General features: G+C 35.6%; 2 protein-coding genes and 1 long non-coding RNA gene across 7 annotated transcripts; 1 reads left to right on the top strand and 2 right to left on the bottom strand.

The window, feature by feature from the left end:
* Positions 1–54: 54 nt before the first annotated feature.
* Positions 55–5,385, bottom strand: LOC123873580 (ragulator complex protein LAMTOR3 homolog). Its single transcript, XM_045918462.1, has 3 exons — positions 5,211–5,385; positions 4,944–5,136; positions 55–2,041 (listed from the first exon to the last, which is right to left on the bottom strand). Exons 1-3 carry the CDS (start codon positions 5,252–5,254, stop codon positions 1,901–1,903), a joined length of 378 nt encoding a protein of 125 aa, XP_045774418.1. The 5' UTR covers positions 5,255–5,385; the 3' UTR covers positions 55–1,900.
* A 157-nt stretch (positions 5,386–5,542) lies between these two features.
* On the top strand, positions 5,543–15,394 carry LOC123873560. Of its 5 annotated transcripts, none has more exons than XM_045918441.1 (5): positions 5,543–7,364; positions 9,468–9,683; positions 11,085–11,228; positions 13,704–13,751; positions 14,781–15,394. In XM_045918441.1, the coding sequence occupies exons 1-5, from the start codon at positions 6,065–6,067 to the stop codon at positions 14,804–14,806; spliced, it is 1,734 nt and encodes a 577-aa protein (XP_045774397.1). In that variant the 5' UTR covers positions 5,543–6,064; the 3' UTR covers positions 14,807–15,394. The 5 variants fall into 5 exon arrangements, with proteins under 5 accessions (XP_045774397.1, XP_045774396.1, XP_045774394.1 ...); XM_045918440.1 differs by having other exon boundaries at positions 5,544–7,364; positions 11,064–11,228; XM_045918438.1 differs by lacking the exons at positions 13,704–13,751; positions 14,781–15,394 and having other exon boundaries at positions 5,544–6,820; positions 6,851–7,364; positions 11,064–12,655.
* LOC123873587 lies at positions 11,725–13,697 on the bottom strand. The gene is made up of 2 exons (XR_006797713.1): positions 13,550–13,697; positions 11,725–13,509 (listed from the first exon to the last, which is right to left on the bottom strand). It is a non-coding gene; the product is annotated as an uncharacterized LOC123873587 (long non-coding RNA).
* Positions 15,395–16,757: the final 1,363 nt, after the last annotated feature.

Raw genomic sequence — 16,757 nt, 5'->3', positions numbered from 1 at the left:
CCTAAAATATATCGTCTAGATAATATCGTACCTAATAGAAATAAAATACAGATAACATTAGCAATAATATATTATAAAGCATTTTCAGACATACTACAAGATCTGCTAGAGGCACAATGTCTTTATTCATATAAAATATTTACATTATATTTACATAACTATAACAAAGTTTAAAATAATGTCTCATTTTTACTAGAAGACAAAAACTTTATTAAACAATTCTTACAGCTATGAATGCACGATTTAGACTGTTTTACCCCAGAGCCACAACATGCCACAATGCGACATGCTACGCGGCCTAGCAGCATGCGGCAGATTTTTTTATGCCGACAAAATGTTTGTGCTGTACAATTATTGAAACACATACTACGAAACAATAGTCTGCAGAGGATATCTGGGGGGGGGGGGGGGGGGGGTAGACTGCCCAAGTCCCCCCCCCCCCGGATATTCATCTCTCGTTTAGATTTGAGGTATCCCCCGTCATGAAGATGATCTAAACCTTGACAGCGAGTCTTTTTTAAACTCTAAAGAGTACAAAAACATGGCTTGTGTACTTTGACTGTACCTACGCAGACCACCATGTTGCATTTCAGATTGGACAACTTGTTTGGGATCACTGCAACATGTGGCCCTATGGCATGCCGGAATGTTGCACTAGGTATGTTGCTCTGGCGTAAATGAAGCTTTAGCGTACAATAGGTACTCATTTCTTGAATACACAAATCATTATTATGACTTGTCTAACATATTACACAGATTACACCACAGAATTTTAAATAAGATAATTGGTATTTGCAGTCTTTAATACTGTGACAACGTGGCGTAACTTTTTAGCTTGGTCTCCAATAAATGAAATGGTCGAAGTATTCAGTAATCAATAACTTTATACTTACAGAAATAATTACGCTCATCATATCTCACGCGACCAAAAACTAACTGAACACGTAAAAAAAAATCACTTCTCGGCTTCACCTTGTCCTTCCAAAATTACTCGGCCTTCAATTGATTTATTTCCAGCCTGAACAGTAATATACTATTAACATCATCAATTTATTACATCGCCGGCTTTCCAATTTATAATCCGGGTATCTTTAAAACAAGATTTAAAGATACCCGGATCATAATTGGTAGGAAACACAGGTCGCGGAAGAGTATTCCAAATTCTAGCCATGCATATGAGGAATGATGAAGCAAAAAATTTCGTAGTAGATAGATACTTGACGATATGTTACCAATAAACATAATTCAAAACAAAAATTGTTTCTACACACCAAAACAAAATTTTATCATGACACCCATAAAGACAACTTCAAAAAAAAATGTAAGACTTTCTAGCCTTTTCTTCTCAGTAGAATTTTCTTTCGGAACCATTAGAAGAATAAAGGTGCCCACGCACTCGAACTGAACTGCAGTTGCATATATTCTCCAGGTGCACTGCCGCGCCACGCGGTACGCGCATCGCGGCTGGAGAGAATATCGTGCAGCTCGCTGCAGCGACGCGCAGTTCAGTTGCAGTTCAGTTCGAGTGCGTGGGCACCTTTATGACTTATGAATGAATGACATAGAATGAGTGTCAAATTGTGCTACAAGAAATGTAGAAGAATACAGTTATTTGAAGCTGTGACCAGATTCTGATGAATTATTGAATTCTAAACTTCAAAATATATGTCTAGTGAGAACACACCCTTGCACTCTGTGTCCACTAGCAATAAAACTTGCAGAAGTCAGCTGTCATTATCATATTATGAATGCCAATTTTTGCAAGTCTAAGTTACTAAAACTAAGATAAAATTGACTTGCTACAAGTATTTCAGTGCAATTGAATAGCACAGAGTTTCTGCAAGTTTTGTGGCTAGTGGGCACTTCTTTTAAGGCTAGTAAATATAAATTAATAGCTATATCATGGTGCATCAGCCACTATGGTCCCAAGGTCCTTCAAGAAAGGTTCTATCTGGCTTTCTAGAGACAGTATATGTCCCGTGTTACAGTTGTCACTGCCAATGAAGGTGATCACTAGGGGTAGCTTGTTCATTTGTATGACCTAAAAAGAATAAAATAATATGTATAATAGAATAGACACAGTGTAGGGTTTGTTCCCGGGAATTCTCGTCCCGGGAATTCCCGGGAAATCGGTCGGTCTCGTACCCGGGAAATTCAGCTCGAGAAAAGTCGAGACATCGAGAAGTTTAAATAAACATTTTTACGCTTAGCTTTCTTTGTAAATGCGAGGCGGCAGCGGCATCCTTTGACAGCACGGCTCGTGTCTGTCGGTATCCTTTGTTTTTGCCTTAATCTCTTGTTTAATTACATTAAAACTGCCAAAAATTGTGATACCATACCACCCACATAGTGAGATTAGTGAGTGATCTTTAGTTATGATGAGAAAAATTATGATTGTTTTTAGTTAAGATGTTTGTTTTAAGCTGATTGTTAACAGAGATTTTGTTTTTTATTAAAGATTAGTGAGATTAGTTATAATAAGAAGAAGTATGATTGTTTTAGTTAAGATGTTTGTTTTGAGCTGATTGTTAACAGAGATTTTGTTTTTTATTAAAGATTAGTGAGATTAGTTATAATAAGAAGAAGTATGATTGTTTTAGTTAAGATGTTTGTTTTAAGCTGATTGTTAACAGAGATTTTGTTTTTTATTAAAGATTAGTGAGATTAGTTATAATAAGAAGAAGTATGATTGTTTTAGTTAAGATGTTTGTTTTGAGCTGATTGTTAACAGAGATTTTGTTTTTTATTAAAGATTAGTGAGATTAGTTATAATAAGAAGAAGTATGATTGTTTTAGTTAAGATGTTTGTTTTAAGCTGATTGTTAACAGAGATTTTGTTTTTTATTAAAGATTAGTGAGATTAGTTATAATAAGAAGAAGTATGATTGTTTTAGTTAAGATGTTTGTTTTGAGCTGATTGTTAACAGAGATTTTGTTTTTTATTAAAGATTAGTGAGATTAGTTATAATAAGAAGAAGTATGATTGTTTTAGTTAAGATGTTTGTTTTAAGCTGATTGTTAACAGAGATTTTGTTTTTTATTAAAGATTAGTGAGATTAGTTATAATAAGAAGAAGTATGATTGTTTTAGTTAAGATGTTTGTTTTGAGCTGATTGTTAACAGAGATTTTGTTTTTTATTACAGATTAGTGAGATGAGATTAGTTATGATAAGGAGAAGAAGTATGATTGTTTTTAGTTAGCAATTTTGTTTTGAGCTGATTTTTTATTGAGAACTTGTTTTTTTTGTTAAAAATTATGTTGATTTTTTTCATGTAAAATAAACACAGTTAAATTAAAGACTCTTTTTATTAATTAAACAAAAATTTAGACGTATTTTATTTTTTCTCGACAACCCGAGAAGACCCGAGAAATCAGGCTCGAGAAGTCTCGACACCCGAGAACTAAAAAACCTCGGGAAATCGGAAACCCTAACACAGTGGTACCCAGGAGATGGGAGAAAAGAAACAAAGGAAATTCTGGAGAAGGGTGACAGTGGACCGTAAGCACTGCAGAGTTTGAGGAGACCTTTGCCATGAGGCACTCACAGTTGAGATTTTTTGTGATGGTTGAATACTAAACCTTTGAAAGCTTGGGTTCTCAAAAAGGAAGCAACTAACCGCCTGCAAGCTTTTGAAATGTGGATTTACAGGAAAATGCTCAAGATAACCTGGAACAGCTTCACACCGAACACCAAGTCACTGGAATTGGTCCAGAAAGAGAGAGAACTCATGTCCACTATCAAGCAAAGGAAGCTCGCTTTCTTTGGGCATTTACAGAGAGGAGGACAATTCCCATTCCCAAGACTAGTGTTGGAAGGCAGAATTGGAGGGAATATAAGGGGGTGGACAGGGCTTAGCTACCCGAAGTTGAAAGAGGCGGCTTTTAATAGAGAAGTTTTTCGGATGATGATCGCCAAACTTCGTTTCGAAGAATGCACGCGATGATGATGATGATGAATACTAAAATAATGTAGACTTAGAAATAAAGGCTATTTTTATTTATTTTATTTTATAATATAATTAAAAATTAAATAAAGCATTTGTTTCTTTATACAGTGTGTTTGATAAATCATATAACATGACAAATGAGGTATGTAGTATCAAATAGTTAGTGCCATAAATTCATTTGCTGATTTGACAAACAAGCAAAAAGTCCTTTGAGTTTACAGAAGGTTTTTACGAGTTCATTTCCATGATCAGCTGTTTGCAGGATAGTTACACTGAAGTTCTAAATGAATTTTTTGGTCCTCATATTTCCCACACTACAGTGCTATTTTTTGGTACATTGGTCTTAACCTCAGCTTGCTTAGAGAATACAGACACTATCAAACACAGTATAGAGAATATAACTAGGATAGAATACTATTTAAACTTTTAATTTTAGGTGTTTTTGGTTTTATTGTCTTCACATATAAAAGGAAAAAACTAACTGACTGACTTCTGAAACTATCAGAGCCTTGATAGCTCAACGGTTGAGGAGCAGACTGAATTCCGAAAGGTCGGCGGTTCAAACCCCACTGTTGCACTATTATCGTACCCACTCCTGGCACAAGCTTTACGCTTAATTGGAGGGGAAAGGAGAGTATTAGTCATGATAAGCATGGCTAATATTCTTTTTAAAAAAAAAAATTCAATACAATACAATAACAATATTCAATACAATTCTTGAGGTTTTGAATGTACATAGGTTTTCCTCCTTATAAGCTCTCACTAAGAAAGGAATTTCATAAGTTAGGTACTATAGAATTTTTAAAAAACCTACTAAATAAAACACATTGATAGAAAAAAAAAACCAACCAAAACTCGGTAAGTGCTTTACTCTACATAAAATGTGACAATTAGCTTAAAGGGATCTCAAAGTCTAAATAATAGTTGAATGATTTGTAAGGTGGGTCCCTTGAAATTTACTATAGCGACCATACTGTAGTCGCTAAATATCATACCTGATAACTCGAATACATAGATATAATAGTCTTGTTCCTCCCAAGTCCAAGTTTGCTTGCTTGTTCAGTTGCCATTCCAAAAGTGGAAATGAAGTTTGACCTCAGAGCCAACTGTGGGGCTTTCTCCGTAACAGAGCGGACCACAGGCACCCCATCTCTATCGGTGATTAGTATACAATGAAGACCGTTCACCCTGGAATGAACACATAGATAAAGTTATGTCTGATATCGTATTCAAGCACTGAACTTTTGAATAAACTTCATTACTTCTCCAATAGATGATTTAGATATTTTCGCAAATCATCGACCATTTTTGAAGTTTTTTTAGTGAATATTTCGTCGATAAATTAAGTTCCTTTGCAGTAATATTAAAAATTGAAAACAATTGCGAAAATCACCGAAAAATCTCTTTGAAACCAATTTTGACAGATTTTGACTTTGATAATTTGACTTATGACATTGGACACAGACGAATAGGTATCCTTTGAAAATCTTTTTGTCTATGGTCTCATTTTATTAAATGTCTGATGTCTGTGGCACTGACCACGGGCTATATTTTTTTGCTAAATGGCAACATTTTGTAAATAAAAAATAAAAATGAAACTTTTGTCTATGCTCAAAGGCCAAAATGGAAGATACGGATTGACAAGTTTGTAATTTTCATAAATTTTATTTTTTGGGTTTGCAAATGTTTCTTGAGCTATTACATTATCAAGCTACATCCATTAAAGCCGGAACTTACAGGTGGTGGTGTCCTTCCAATATAAAGTGCAACATAGTTATTTAAGGTGTCGCAACAAGTCGAAAAATAGCTTTGGTATGATGATAACAAAAGATATAAAAATTCAGCCTTGTCTGGTTATGTGCTCTTTTTCGTTACATGTGTACCGCAGGGATTAGCGAGTCATGAATGTTCGAAATCGTGAAAGTTCAGTGATGTGTACGTAACTGTATGAGGAGATTATAGGGTTTGTGACGTCACTAGAGCGAAAAGACAATAAAATTTCGCTACTCCCGTGTGATGTTTACGAATCTTGGCTGGTAAGTATCTGTGTGATATCATTGGTGCAGTGAGGGGAGGTTCACGGCGCAGAGGAGGTGTTCCGCGAGGATGGGCGGCGATGTCTGCCCCCTCCGATAGCGCTGCGAGCCCTTCACCATGTGCGTGCACCAATATATCGCTTATGCAATTGTTCCATGAGCTAAAACAAAAGTTTCCGGGTGTCCCCGACCATGTTGTGTCCAACACTATTGAGCTATACTGTCACGACAAGAAAGCTTGTGAGACACACCTCCATAGCGAAGTCAAAGCCTCCTTAACGCACGCCTACCATGCCTCCTCGTCGGCCGCAGCGCGCCAGCTCAGCAAGCTCCGAGACAACCTCCCTCTCAAATGCCGCAACCAGCCTGTAGTCCAGTACCAAGTTGCCCAGATAACTGCCGTCGAGTCAACTTGCCAGGGTCCCCAGCAGGCTGTGATTAGCAACAACATAGAGTCAGATGAGGAGAAACCCAAGTTAAACACAGATGCAAACCAAAATGTTGTTGATAGTAAACCAAATGTCACAAACAATGCTCTGTCTCCAGTAACTATTATAAACATTGACAACTGCTATGCAAAATACCACGCTGAATCACCCAGCGACCTGGAGTTAACTAATGAGAACAATACAGAAGAAAAGAAAATCCAAGAGGATCTAATATCCAATGAATGCAAACAGGCTGAGCAAATAAAGAATTGTGAACAACCAGGGAGCACCAATTACAAGATTCTGAAAAGCAATAAGGTAAAGGCCAATTTACATGAAAAGTTAGAGGGTAAGAAGGAGGTAAAGGAGAAAAAAACAATAAAGCAAGAACCACAGCCTGCATCCCCGCAAGAAACAGTTCTGCAAGAAACAGTTCCACAAGAAACAGTTCCGCAAGAAAAACCCCAGCGACCTAACACACTGAACTTTATCAAACCAAATCCAGACATTGCATTTAAAGAGAATTTAAAACAACCAGAAGCTGAGAACTGTCGGACTGTCTCCCCTGCACCATCAGTACAAAAACCAGAAAGCAAAGAAAAAAAACCTGATTCAGGTTCCTACAGACCTGGGTATCCTTTAAACTTATCTGTGAATGTTAACTGTCATATGGACATTAGTCATGGTTACGGGTTAGAAGATTACGATAGTCCAAGAGCTATAACATCAGTTAATTTAACAGTTTGTACTCCAACATCCAACATGGCGAGTCCTGTGAGGGATACGCGGGAGGAAGAAGGGGGGTTTGAAGGGCATGTGACTGTTACTGTGAGCCCTAGCACTGCGCGGCCGCAACAAGTTAGACGCAGGGCTCCACCGCCGCCGCAGTCGTCGCGTATAGAGTCCCCCAGGCCCATGAGGGCAGCTCCTGAACCACCTGGACAATCATATGGTAAGAACTTTTAATACTAGGTAAATTATATACATAAACACTAATGATAATTAAATATTTGTTGGATAGAAGCCGGTGTTACTTTGAGGAACTCTATTAAATACAAGAAACAATAAACTTAATTTGTTATAATCTACCTAAACAGACAAATGAGTATGTGTATCGAGCAATATGCATCACCTGTCTTTCACTGCAGCAAGAAACAAACCACCAAGCAAAACAGATGCATTGCCACCACACAAGTCCTATAAAACACCATGCTTCTTTCAGTCTAACACTAGACCTCAGGAGATGTAGACCTTACAATGCAAGGCGGGTGGTGCCTATTGCACTTTGACAAAGATCTGTCTGTTTTGATGAAATCAAGCTTATTATTTCTTTTATAAATATTTATTGACCATTGTAGCCTAGACTGCTCTAGGGAAATGTCCCATAGCAAATCTTTGTAATTTCTGAAACCATAATCATCTCAAGAGATAGAGATCAAGATTATCAGGCAAATATAAACTTCCAAGAACTACTTTGTATAATCTACATGATAAGTACAATATCATACTTTTCCTAGTTATCTTGCAAGTTTGCCTAGTACTAGTCAATATACTGATAGACCAGGTTACCTGAGAAGCAAAAGAAATATAAAATGTAATTAAGTAATAAGCCTTAGCAAGAATAACATTACATAACCATACTTTATTAAATTAAAATATAATGATGTTTTGTTATGTTGAATTTCCTGTGAAACATTATGTATATTTGCTAACACATTATGCTAATTCAAATGAGAATGGGTAAATATAAAAGTGAGGTGACTCAATTAATATTGTCACAAAACTGGAAATTGATTACCTACTGTGTGGTTTTGCAATGATGTTGATTTCACTTTGTGAATACCTAACATGTTGGTAATATAGCTTACAGATTAGAGACCAACTAGATTTTCATATTGACTTGTAAATATTATAATTAATAGGGGATGCCTGTGGCTTTACCAGCGTGGATTTCAATTTTTTAAATCCCCTAGGAACTCTTTGATTTTCCAGGATAAAAAGTAGCCTATGTCCTTCCCTGGGATGTATCCCAAGTCTGTACCAAATATCATTAAAATCGATTCAGCGGTTGGGCTGTGAAAACGTAGCAGACAGACAGACACACTTTTGCATTTATAATATTAGTAATAGTATGGATGTTAAATTAAGTCAATTTACCCTGCTATAGCTATTGTTGCACCTTCATTTATGAATAAAATCGTCGTCATCAACTGATACTCTTGGATGTAGACCTCTTGATAGTCTTGCAAGGATCTCCACAGAACATGCTCTTGTGCTGTTTGTATACTCATGTCATTTTAATGCTGTGTTTCCCATTGCACCGTTGTCATTCAATTACCTTGGCACCTCAATGTCTATCGGTTCTTCAAACAAACCTCGATGAGCTGTCTGTTAGTTTCTGTTCTTATCAATTACTAAAAAGCTACATCAATCATTGGTACAATCTCAATCCATGGTGTGATTGGCAGAATTTATGGTATTTTTGCTGCAAAAATTCATTTTCTAGGGAATAACGAGAGTATCTGCCTGCCTATAGGTGCTTTTAGTCTTGTTTTGTGGTTTAACTGGGTTGAAATATCGATAACTCTAAATCATCGTAGGTATTTATCGTAGTACGTAGCTCTTATTACAATATTAAATATAATACAATTAAAGGGGATTGTCACGCTATAGCTGTTATGTTTTCGTAATTAAGTCCCATGTGGTTTTCCTGTTAATCTCTTTGTTTTGATTTGATCACGTAACAATATTAATATCCTCGAGCCTCGATAGCTCAACGGTTGAGGAGCGGATTGAATTACGAAAGGTCGGCGGTTCAAACCCCATCCGTTGCACTATTGTCGTACCCACTCCTGGCACAAGCTTTACGCTTAATTGGAGGGGAAAGGGGAGTATGGCTAATATTCTTTTTATAAAAAAAAAAAATATATCCTACATCGCCCGCTCAGTGACCCATGACTTTTATTCTCTCTCGTTTCCATCTGCGTTTCCATGTGAAGACCCATGGCTTATGAATATAAGGCCCATGAATGAAATAAGCTATGTAAATTTCCAGATCGCAACCTCATCGAGCGTCAAAAAGAGCGTCTAGCAAGATTAGCGTCAGCGCTAGCGCAAGAGAAGGGTTGTTTGGCCCAGCTGAACCGGGAGACGCAGGTCCTGGCCGCGGCGCCGCCCTCGCCCAGCGCTGTGCAGATGCTGCGGGACTGTGTGGAGAGGCTGCGGGATGAGTGTGACACGCTCGCTAAGAGGCTGGAGATGCGGGGTAGCGGTAAGTTGGCCTTTTTATTCATAGTTACACTAAGTACAGGGGCCCTACTACCACCGCTTAAAGTAATAATGTACATTGTTTTGACATTTTCATATAAAACTTGTATCAAATTAAAATTGTTGAATACTATAAGGGATGGTAGTGGCCCCAGTCCTACAGAAGGAAGGTTGTTTTGTCCAGCTGTCTCTAATTTTTTTGTTAGGTTTACTAAATTATTTTAGTTAAAAAATAGTTGTAAGAGCTATATGACGAGACAGTCCTGGATGTGCAAAACACGCACAATTTTTTTAATACTAGCAAAACAGTGTCAAACAAAACTTGCACCAGTATATGTTAGAATTTAGATTATTATCTTCGAATTTAATTGTTATTTTTGAAAGTTTGTGGCCTACCACAAATAAGTTACCTGTGGTTGACAAATAAGGTCTTTTAATTATGTAATTATATCAAACCCACCGAAAAGTCGAAATATCTAAAAATATTCACTCACTATACTTACTTAGGGGCCATAACAGTGATCTTGTAATATGAGTATCATTATCTCCTTATCAGTATTGAATATGTAGAGAAAAACCTGATGTAATCATTTTTGTGATATGTGTATTTTGTTACATTTTGTATAATGCATGGAAACAAGTACTCCAATTTGAACATGGCAAAGCATTTGTGAGTGTGCATTATCCAAAAAATTTTCAAAAGAAAAATAAAACCGACTTCAAAAACCACAAACACTAAAAAGTAAAAAATAACTTTTATTTAGCTACACATGTAATGTACCTAGGTATGAAGTCGAGCGAGCATATTAAAACAAAATTAGAAATCCAAGAGTGAAGCTCGCCCGACTTCATACCTAGGTACATTACATGTGTAGCTAAATAAAAGTTATTTTTTACTTTTTAGTGTTTGTGGTTTTTGAAGTCGGTTTTATTTTTCTTTTGAAAATTTTTTATTTCACAATTTTTAGTGGCCCCACTGTACTATAATATGCTATGCCCAGTTAAAACCCTACTGTTTACTAAGCTATTGCACTGATCGCGAGCAATTTGCTCCTATCTATTGAGGAGTTCTGTTCTCCATCTCCGAAGATATTCATCAGATCTTCACCAAATTTATATGGGACCACCTGCACAGTATACCCTTTCAAACAAAAAAAAAAATTTCCAAATCGGTCCAGGGGTCTTTGAGTAATCGGGGAACATACATAAAAAAAAAAAAAAAGATTCCGACGAATTGAGAACCTCCTCCTTTTTTGGAAGTCGGTTAAAAATAGATCTCAGCCAAGTTTGTGAACTTAATCATTAGTGTATGATCTGCGCAAACCGCCATGTTGCAACTTCTGAGTAAGAAAAATTTATTAATGCCCAACTTTTTGTTCACTAGCCCGTGTAATGCGCGTTGCAGAAACGGACGACTCTGGCAACTTCTACAGCAACATCTACACGGGGCAGCGGCCCACCGCCTCGTGGCAGTGCCACATGTGCACCTTCCGCAACCACCCCCTGCTGGACAAGTGCGAAGAGTGTGACATGCCCCGGATATTTGTAGGTACGTCCCCTGCCATGACCCACGACTCGGGGTTCGGCTCCTTCAGAGACAGGAATAGGAGAGGTGCTAATATACAGTCCACTGATGTCACCGACGCACCGATCTCTAATTTGGTCAGCGATTACCGGGCAGTTAATGTATAGCCCGTAAAAATCTGGATCTTGATTGGTACTAGCTTCAATTCATTCACTATATGCCGTGAATGGCTATTTAACTTCTGATAACTGACACTGGTTCCTAAAACCTATGCCCAATTGTGGGTGAACTTATGATACTGATGAAAAATTCATCAAAGTGACTGTCAATGTGTATAAAAGTGTACATTAAGTGTTTTAACTAAAACTCATGTTTTTACAAAGGAGGCTACTAAAGTACTAAAACAGTGTTGTGCGTGAACTTTGAACTATAACCTAGCATGTGGCATGACCACTGTGTAAGAATATGCCAGTTCGTATAAGACTTTTGGAAAGGAGGTTGGCATTTTCTTGTTTTTTTCTTGTCGTTGTTCCAAATGTTCCTGATTGATACTGGACATTTGTTGCATGTGTGTTCGTTTTTGTATTTGAATTAACTTTCATATTATAAGATTTTAGATTTAGACTTATGTGTATATACCAGAAGATTTATCAGTTACCGGGCTGTATGTAGTTTATTATATTACTTGATGATACCTGTGACTTCGTCTGCATAGATTTAGGTTTTGATAAACCCTTGGAGGCTATTATCTGGAATAAACAATGGCTTATGTCTGTCTATGAGACACAAGCTATCTTTGTAAGTACCTTTCGTCAAAATCGGTTGAGCAGATAGTCCTGGAAAAAGTGGAAATCAGACATACTTTCGCATTTATGTTAATTAGTATGGATAATACTTACTAATCATACCGATAAGTAAAGTAATTTTAAACAAAAAATATAATGATATTTATAAAGGGAATTTCCCATTGTAATTGGTAGCAATAAATATTTTCCTGAAGATACAAAAATATATCAGAATAGCCAAGGTGGTCTTATCTAAATTTTTATGAAATTATCAATTTTTTACCTATATTATGCGATTGTAATATGAATTATTATAAAACGAAGTATGTGATAGAAGTTTTTTTAATGTAAGGAAACTATGAAATTTTATGAGATAGATGTATGTTTGTTACATTACTTTATAATTATTATTAGGTTACTACCAATATTTAATAATATTTATTTGTTTTGACTATTATTATTAGGCTGATTAATAAATAAATACATCACTTGTTATCTGGTCAAACTCGAGGCATCACAAGATCTCATTCAAAGACTATTTGAAGCGCCTTGCCAAAAAATGAATTATAAAATTATACATTTTTCAGGCATTCTCTAGCCATATCGTATTTTTAAAATATTGCTCAACTTGCTATTTTGCTCAGATTAGAAAATTTAATACATCACTTTTTAAAATTAAAAACAATATATAAGTGCCTTTTACATTGTCATGTATTAAAAATAATATATATTCTTTTTTTTTTTTTTGGGAATGGTATAAAACGGATTTATATAGAAGTAAAATAATAACTTATAATAGTATAGAATTCCAAGCGAATAGATACTTTCTATTAAAATATTTAGACTGCAATTTTAAAAGCAATAAAGTATTAGGTATTTGAGATTAATTCGACGGTGCTGTATAGGCAGACTAATTTTATTATTGTATGCATAATATTATACTTATTAACATTCCAAAATTTTTATAATAGAATCACAATTTTGTTTACAAAGACAATTTTTAATGTACCTATACTGAAAGATCACAATTAAATTAAGGTGGGTAGATAGATAAATAAAATACACTTTTATATTTAGTTAAATCATTTAGAGGAAGATGCAATGAACAATCACTATCACAATATTTATCGAATTTAACTGTGATTATTAAAAAAAAACGTTTTTTGCTTCCATGAATATGAAAATGGATTGTACTTAAATGCCTCCTATATAGGCTAAGTTTATACTAATACTTCAAAATGTTAGTCTTGATTTTGTGGAGATGAATTTGTGTGTATCAATTTTGAAGTTATATTGAAGTAATAAAGCAGAAAATAACAAAATAGTTAAAATGTTTTTATATATCTAGATTTTGCACTTACATAAGAGATTGCAAATTAAGATTTTACTGTTGAATTTGTATGATAGGTATAATAGGCTTAAAATGTGATCAATAATTTTTAAATAATGTTTATTGAATGAGAATAAAAAGTTAGCAAAATAAAATATTCTTGCTTTATTTATGTTTTAACATAAATCTCCTATTTTCATTGATGGTTATAGTTAAAAAAAAATAGATACCAATTAATTTCGAACAGGGTAAGTACTTTTTTATTAATGCCTAACGCTTCATTGTCTGTGGTGTTTTTGATTGTGCCGCTGTTTTATTTTAATCTGTATCACGTATTCGTTATCTGTACAGTTAAAAAACACAATTTTATTTTTTTCCATGCAGTGCGATCGCCCGAAGGAATCACAGTGCGCTTGATGCCAGGTCGACGGAGTGAGTATATTGATATTTTTTAAGATAAACCTATTAATTAAAAACAAGTATGCAAAGATGCAGATATATTCAGTGTACAATATACCGCTTGGTATAATGAGCGGAACTTCTGTTACAATGATTGACAAACAATTTAGCAAATGTGCGGTATGGATTTTTTAGGTCTCTTTGGTGGACCGAAAGGGGCGTAGGGGATTTTCCCGTGGGAGCGAGCGATTGGTTGATCAGTTCAGGAGACCTGTTTCCCACGATGCTAGACAATCTTTCCTCCACTACGCTGCTTTTCGCTAAATTTGTTTACCAATCACAATATCTCTCATATGTTGTGCTTCAACTCTTAGACAAATCGCTCACTCGCGCCTGATAACCACCGTGCGTATCTCTCGACTCTTGGGATAAGATCTATAGAGCGAACTTTGACTTTGTTCAGACCTAAGACACTGTCAAGACGAGACAACGTTATAATCGCTAACATAATCTGTTTCGTTTTAACTGAAACAAGTCTGAGTAAAGCAAAAGTTGGCTCTATACTTAGGTTGAAATGTATAGAGCGTACTTTGACTTTGATTTAAAAATAAGACATTTGTTAAAACGAGACCGCGTTATATCGCTGACATAAATCTGTTTCGTTTTAACTGAAACTTAAGTCTGAGCAAAGTCAAAGTTGGCTCTATACATCTCAGCTTTAGTCTAGAGAGTGATACACCGTACAAATATGCTGTGTACTGTACAGCCACAATTAAAATAATTTGCAGATACTGTGGCTAATTCTGTTGTTCACAATCTCCAGAACTAAACTGAAATTATAGTCTTAGTACGTAACTTGTCAATTTTGTTTAGAGATTTATTACAAGAGAATTAGGTACTTTATCTTTTTTAGAAATCTGTGGCCAAATTTCAATCATGGCTTATGTTTCATTGCTTCTTTTAACCGACTTCAAAAAAAAGAAGGAGGTTCTCAATTCGTCGGAATCTTTTAAATTTATGGGGTTGAATTGGCTTTCATGACACGAAATTTTCTATTTTCAGAAATTGTGCGGTCGTGGGTTTTATGAAACAGGGCGGTAATTACAGTGAAATGTATTTTTAAGAGAATCCTATCTTAAGTGCAGTGGGATTAGTAGAATTAACTATCTGTGATATTCGCATTTGGTAGCTTTAATTTTTTTTTAGTTCAGTTCGATTCGCACATTCCAAAAAATAATGTTTTATTTAGGTTCTTCTGTTGGTAGTGATAAGAACTATAAGAATCAGGGTTGTCGCCTTCTTTTAGAGGAAATAGATAATTTTATTGTTAGCTTGCTAAAACGAGAAGATTCAAATAAATAAGGTCTAACTTTTTATTAAATATGAATTTGGCATTGTGAAACTTTTATTTTATTTTTTGTATGGGTGGCTACCCAAAAAGAGTTTAACGCTGTTTCAGCGTGGTTATGAGAGCCTTGACTCAATTTGATACAGTTTTGGTTTTTCCTTTCCTATTCTCAGTGAGTGCTCTGTTGTACCAAATGCGAATAACTTCGTTATTTTCGTTTAAAGCACTGCTGCACTTAAGGTGGATAGGGAAATTATATTGTTATTATATATAAATATAAGTATATAATTTAAGTAAGTGCTGGTAATGTTGTACAAAAGCCCGAAACTAACACCCGTATTCACAAACGTTACTGAGGTCTCATAGTGCGCTCGAACGCACAGTGTAGGTTCCACCAATCAGATTACTGTCTCACGTCAATTTACAATGATCTGATTGGTGGAACCCACACTATGCGTTCGAGCGCACTGTGAGACCTCATAGTAATGATTGTGCCGTTAATTGACATCCCTATGGAGTAGTAATTATGGGTGTGCCGTTTCACTGAGACAGCTCATGGGTGCACTGTAGGTTCAAAGAGAGTGGCAGCGACTTTGAGAGCCTTGATTTTTAACCCCCGACCCAAAAAGAGGGGTGTTATAAGTTTGACGTGTGTAGCTGTGTATCTGTCTGTGGCATCGTAACTAGCTCCTAAACTAATGAACCGATTTTAATTTATTTTTTTTTGTTTGAAAGGTGGCTTGATCGAGAGTGTTCTTAGCTATAATCCGAGAAAATCGGTTCAGCCGTTTGAAAGTAATCAGCTCTTTTCTAGTTACTGTAACCTTCAATTGTCGGGGGTGTTATAAATTTTTAATTTACACTTGTTACGTTAATTGTCACCTCACAAGCCGTGGCCTTCCTCACGAGCCGTCTCAGTGAAACGAGGTACCTATAGGTAGACAGTAGATACCACATATGATTAAATGCATGCTGATTGCATTTTTTTCTAGATCATTGGTCTAAGGCTCAATTCATTGGTCAAATGACTTTGAATTTGGTCTAAGGTAGTGCTGTCCCTTTCCGAAGTAAACATTAAGAAAAGGACAACACTGTTACTCGATCTGTCAGTTTAGTTTGGGATTTATGTACTACTGCACTAGCGCCAATGTACGTCTATGTAATATATTTTGATAAAATATAATAAATTATATTATTGAATCTGTTATAAACTAAGGTTTAAAAAGTTGTAAAAAAATCTACCTACATTTTTGTAAGCACTCATTTGTGCAACGAATGGCATAGAGCAACAACCATAACTAACTAGCAATGTTATTAATGTGATGTTAGAAGGTAGAAAGTAGAAACATACTCTCAACATGACCTGACCTGAATGAAGCAAAAACCATTTTTGCTTAAGTCAGCTCAAATCCTAGTTCTATGATCAAAATCACTATAAATGCCTGAGTGCTTAGTACGAGGTATTACATCTCACCAACGTTGGTAGAATTCGAACGTCCAAACAATAACGTCAAAGTAAAATGGACCTCAATTTCCTTGATTTAAGATAAAAAATTCAGTACCATCGATTTTAATTTCTCAAGGTTACCGCTTGTAGCGCTAGCTGTAGATGTATGGACGAACTTGAGCTTTAAAACAAGGCAGTTAAGGTCTTTTTCTCTTTAATAATGTAGTGTTTCGACACCCAAATT

This window comes from Maniola jurtina, chromosome 17 (genome assembly GCF_905333055.1).
Source record: "Maniola jurtina chromosome 17, ilManJurt1.1, whole genome shotgun sequence".
Lineage (NCBI taxonomy): Eukaryota > Metazoa > Arthropoda > Insecta > Lepidoptera > Nymphalidae > Maniola > Maniola jurtina.
This window is presented reverse-complemented; position numbering and strand designations above follow the sequence as displayed.